The sequence below is a fragment of the Papilio machaon genome, chromosome 28 (assembly GCF_912999745.1).
Source record: "Papilio machaon chromosome 28, ilPapMach1.1, whole genome shotgun sequence".
Classification (NCBI taxonomy): Eukaryota; Metazoa; Arthropoda; class Insecta; order Lepidoptera; family Papilionidae; genus Papilio; species Papilio machaon.
This window is the reverse complement of record NC_060013.1, coordinates 3068949-3074948: the sequence shown is the minus strand read 5'-3', so window position 1 is coordinate 3074948 and position 6000 is coordinate 3068949. Positions and strand designations below refer to the sequence as shown.

General features: G+C 33.4%; 1 protein-coding gene across 1 annotated transcript; it reads right to left on the bottom strand.

The window, feature by feature from the left end:
- Positions 1-645: 645 nt before the first annotated feature.
- LOC106708141 (V-type proton ATPase subunit S1) lies at positions 646-5887 on the bottom strand. Its single transcript, XM_014499617.2, has 3 exons — positions 4914-5887; positions 3301-3458; positions 646-1088 (listed from the first exon to the last, which is right to left on the bottom strand). The coding sequence occupies exons 1-3, from the start codon at positions 5731-5733 to the stop codon at positions 867-869; spliced, it is 1200 nt and encodes a 399-aa protein (XP_014355103.2). The 5' UTR covers positions 5734-5887; the 3' UTR covers positions 646-866.
- Between the last annotated feature and the right edge of the window lie 113 nt (positions 5888-6000).

The window sequence follows — 6000 nt, the reverse complement described above, 5'->3', positions numbered from 1 at the left end:
CATATCTTCGTATCCTTTATTTTATTTATTTCTTTAATTTATTTATGTATTTAGACAGATAATAATAAAAATTGATAATATTTAGGATTTCAAAATGTAACCATTTTATTTAAGATTCCAAACTACTAACATTCTTATATCTACATGCAAAGATTATATACACAAATATTCTCTATAATTTATATTAATGTAACCATAGATATCGAAACTATAGATAACAAATTAGAAGCAAAAATTACCTCCTCCTTCAAATTCCATCAGTGTTGTCATTTACAATAAAAAATGACATTTGGAAAATCTACTTTCGATTAAACGTTAAATTTGTACAAAACAAACCATCTATAAGTCATATATCTATGGTAATACAATTTAAAATTTAATATTCTGTTTATTTTATGGGCGAATTATTAAACGTTTTTAAGGAAAATTTGTGTATACAAATCTTTGCCTACATGTATCTGACAAACAGGCACTTTGTCGGTTTTCTATATATTATTTCATAAGAGGTAAGCTTTCTATATTTTAGGTGATAAATACGTGTTTTTGGATCCTCTAGTAAAATAGCACGAAATGTAAAAGAAAAACATAGCAAATATAACGTACTCTTACAATTAGTATTGGTGTATTTCTTTTTTTTTATATATATATATATATAATAAATTACAATTCCTTTAATAATTTGTATTCTATAATCTACATCGCAAATCTACATTTTATCGTATAAACTATAGATTTTGAGCTCTATGGTTTAAGCTGTCAAAATTGACAGCTATCAGTGTGACCATTGAAAAAATCATATCATTTAAATGTTGGTAATTTTTTTTTCAAAGTTGGTAGTTTTTAAATGGTCACACTGGCTGTAAGATTTACTCAGCGGCATTGATGGTGATTGTCTTTCCTTTCGGATCGTCGAAGCGATCCATCGTACGGATGTCCATCATCATCATGATACCGTAGAAGGTGATCGCCAGGAATATGAACACAACGAACAGACCTGACCAGATCGGCACAGAGAAGAAACCGATGCAGTTGAAAGAATCACCGAAGACTAGATCCGATGCGTTCATGGTCTTGAAGAACGGTTGCACCTGGAATTAAAAGAAAAAACTTATGACACCATGTAACCAAATAGAGGTCTGTGATCTTTGTCGGTGGCTTAGTGGTTAAGCACTTGACTTGCAATCTGCAGGTCCTGGGTACAAATCCCGCCATGTACAAATGTGTTTTTCGATTCATATATGTAGATTTATCCGACTTACTTACGGTAAAGGAAAACATCGTGAAACTGCACATATCTGTGAAGAAATTCAAAGATATGTGTAGAGTCAACCCGCACTGAGCTATCGTTGACTATGACCTAGTCACACCTAACTTTGGGTAGAATCCGAGCCCCGAGAGTGGGGACGTATAGTGAACTGATGATGATGATCTCTGCCTTCCCCTCTGGTTTACGCGCGTAAGCTATGTTATTGTTACGCCACGTAACTGTAGGTCTCTCTCGTTTTTGTTGTTTTATTTGAAAATATTAAAGTGCAGTGGAAATAAATAAATGGCGATTGATAATAGGTCCCTACATCTTTAAACCATACTATAAATATTATGAATGCGAATGTTTAGATGGAGAACACAGTCTGGAAGAACACATAGCCTACTTATTAAGATTATTTTTTAATTCCGCGCGTACGGAGTTAGCGACAGCTAATTCGTAATAAATAAATAATTAATAGTAATAATAAAGATTTGTTGCACATTTTAAATTTTACAAATTTTAAGTCAATTTTTTCAAAATTAAACAAATTCGATGGTGATTACAAAAAAAAGGATAAAATGTAAAAAAAATAATTACGTAACTTAAAATTAAAAAAAAGCTCTTAATAAAAATGCTTGGTAAATTGTTGTAATAAAATATTTGAACATTCTTACAATTACCACATTAGGCTAGATAATGAATAAATCAAGGCTCATAAAAAATATTAAAATTTACGAATCTGTGGTTAATTTTGAGAATTTTCTGTTTTACGCAACATTTTCTAACACATACTAAAAAAACCTTAGAATATACTAATAAATATATTACGTTGTATTAATCTGAAAAAGGTTAATGGACTTTCAAAGCTTAATTAAAATAACGTGATAGAACATTATAAATAACTGAGTTAACTCACACGCAACTTAATCTCCATTTTTAGTAACATTACTAGAAAAATATAAATGTAGGTTAACCATATTTTTTCAGGAGAGTCCTAGTAATTTTGTAAGCCAAACCCAAAGTTTAATATACGAAAAACTTCGCGTTGTATAAAGATTTTTATAAAAAAAAAATAATTGAAATATTTCAAAACATAGAAAAATATTTTTGAGGACGTTTATATCCAAACTACTAAGTAAAAGATGTAAAAGCGTCGGTGGCTCAAGAATTAAGCACTCGACTTGTAACCTATATAGGTTACAAGGATTACAAGGAAGGTTAGGGATTCGAACCCAGGACATATGTCCTGGGTTCGAATCCCGCCATGTGCAAATGTGTTTTCGATTTTCGATTTATATATGTAAATTTATCCGACGTTCTTACGGTGAAGGAAAACATCGTGATGCAACCTGCACATATCTGAGAAGAAATTCAATGATATGTGTGAAGTCAACCCGCACTTGGCCAGCGTGGTTGACTATGGCCTAGTCACCCCTAACTTGGGGTAGGCTCCGAGCCCCTCAGTGGCTTATGATATGATATTTGTGTATTAGCATGGTCACCCTACATTCGGACGTTGAACGCTAGGATCGATCGCGATACCCGCCGAGGCGCCAGACTGGCTGTCGCCGCACAGCCGCCGCTCTCAATATGTATACTTGTTAATCCTTAACACATGAAGCTAATATTTTGTACCGCTTTTTCAAAGGAAATTACGAGAATGAATGTGCAATTTGACACAGTTAAAGTTACTGTGGAGAAGTGCTAATGAGCTATGTTCCAATTTTGATCTATAAAAAAATATATATGGATGTATGTATTTATGGATGGATGGATGTTTGGTAAAAGGTCACCAGAGCGGCTCAACAGATATTGAAAAAATGGCACAGATGTAGAACAAAGTCTAGAAGAACACATAGGATACTTATTGAGTTTATTTCTAAATTCCGCGTAGACGGTGTCGCGGACGACAGCTAGTAAATAATAAATAAATTAAATTACGACAGTTTCATATTTACATATATGTAAAAATGTAAATATAACATATACCTGCGACATTTGAAACTAGATAATTAAATTCCTTACCAACAAAAAAAAAAAATTAAACATACCTCCATATCTTTAAAGGTGAGTGAAAAGTTGATTGTCTCATTGACAGTGGAGAATGTGACCTTTTCAGAGCATCTGTACGACCAACCAGTCAATGAATAAACTTCAATCTCTGGGTATAAAACTTCGGACAATGTTGATCTGGTTAACACCACATTATCTGAAAATTTGAAAACATTTATTAGATAACTGTCCGTTTGGAATTAAAAAACCAAACTTAATGCATAGCTTATGTGTTCTTCCAGACTATGTCCTACATCTGTGACAAATTTCAACAAAATTAGTTAAGCCGTTCCGGAGATACGTTCTAAAAAACATCCATCCAAACATTCGCATTTATAATATTAAAAAGATTGGCATACTAAATGCTAAAAATTTTGTGTATCATTATTTTTATATCATCATGAAAATTCGCCGAAATAGTATAGCAACTGCTGCCCATAAACATCGACATAATCGACAGAGAAGGGCAAACAAAAAGATAATATTTTCCGTTTCTATGCATTCCGTCCTCCATCAAATCCACTTCCCCTTCCCTCCCTTACAAGAGAAGGGAAAGAATACTAATATTTAGGCCTCTTGGGTAAGATACCTAATGAAATAAATTTTTATGAAAAATTATTTTCTTGGTTACAACACGTTTTTTACTTAAGAGACTTCGTAGGTTAAGGTTTTCGCGCGTAATTTTATTGTATAGGTTTGTGTGTTATACCATTGAGACCCTCTGTAGTCTAAACAAATGAACTAATTAATAAAAGGTGTTATTAGTTTCCTTCCCCTAGGCATCATTCACATTTAACATTAGTTGGTATAATGGTCAAGTGCCGGCTTAAAAACCCTAGTGTCATAGCATTATGATTTAAAAAAAAAATAGTATTGTTTTTATTTGTTGTGCTAAACCAAAGTCTGAATCAAATGATTTGAGACATAGCATAGTTAAATCTGTCATTACCTGACTAATATTATAAATGCAAAAGTTTGGATGGATGGATGTTTGTTAGTAAACTCCAAAACGGACAAACAACAATCAAGCAACAACCAGTGAGGAAACCCGCTGCCCATGTGTTGCATACCTTCGATGAACTGAAGAGGATAGGGGAACACACAAAGAGGATGTTTACCACTCCAAGCGTCTTTCAAATATGTACCTCCCTATCCCTTCCCATTCCTTCCTCCTAAGAAAAAGGTATGAAGAGGAGTAAAATTTCAATACATTTTGATACCATTTACAGTAAAATGTTAGTGGTTTGTTTTTAGTTTTATTTATAATTCATTATTTTAAAATTTATATTGTTAGTGGTCGACCAAATTGTTAAAAAGGCAGCAAAATGTAAAAGTATATTGAAATCGGCACTTTTAAATCAATAATTTATATTTATCTTACAATTTGTTAATCAAACGGTTTTTATGACCTGAAAACGGTTTGATCTTTTTCAATAAAATTATTGGAATGAAGTAAAAGATGTTTGTAATATTGTTAATTTCTTGATTTTATAAACTAACAAAGCGACCAGTGACTAAACCCTGTGAGTTGTACTGCTGTCTAATCAAAATTGTATTTATTTTACTAAATTGTTTTATACAATAAATTTAAAAAAAAGTAAAATATACTCACTGAATGTCCAATAACCATTCTTGTGTACAAAATTAAGTTGGATATCATCAGCACCAAACTTCATATTTGTACTCATTGTGTTGCCTGTTTCATTAAATGTACTTGTGCTGCTCTCGAGGTTATCCAAATGTGTTGTCTTATTTGATTCGGTCAACACTATATCCTCTACATACAGAAGAAGCCCATCTAATCTGTACATCTTGTTGTCTTCGGTAGCCTGACGACGTACACGATGACTCTCTGACACTGTCCATGATGGGTTTCGTGCAGTATATATTGCTACAACCTTCTCATAACGATTGTGTAACTTGGCAAACATATCCTCCATAAAGTCATTGTGTCTACGCAGCAGATCAGCTCGCGTATCCTTTTCGTTAGCATCTTTAAGCTCAATGAATAGGAATTTACCACCCTCAGGTTCGATCTCCGCTGATAGACCGTTCTCAGTTAATTTAACCTGATTCTCCTTTTCCACGTCCGCAAAACTGTTTAATGCTTCAAGAGCGTCCGTTACCGATGGTAAATAATACGAATCCCCGAGGTTAGCTCGTAAATATTTCAAGGGGACTTCACCATCTGAAGTTTTACTTGAAAAATCTTCAACTGACAATGTCTCCTCTATGAATATAACAATGAAAGCATCACCTGAAAGCTCCTCTTTTAGTACATCCTCGAATTCCTTCGGGGATACAGCGGTCAGAGGGTTAGATTTCAATGATGTTTTAGGCAAATCGCCCCATAGAAACACAGGCACGGATGAGGCGTAGCTCTGGACCACACTTAGCACTAATAAAGGGAACACTAAACGGCAGTACGCCATTTTCAATGGATTTTTAAACTACAACTAGTGGACGTATGGGGACTAAAAGTAATAGTTTTAGCCCAAAAATTGTCATAAAACGACAAGAATTGAGCGATGACGATTGACCATCGGTCATGTGAAAAGTGATCATATGATTAGTTTGACGCGTGCTCGTCTATGGTTCAAGCGGTATTGCCAGGATATGCTTTTTTAAAAACTTTCCATAAAAAAACAGTTTCTACAATTTGCAAAAATAATAAATTATCTCTTAAATATTGGTTTACA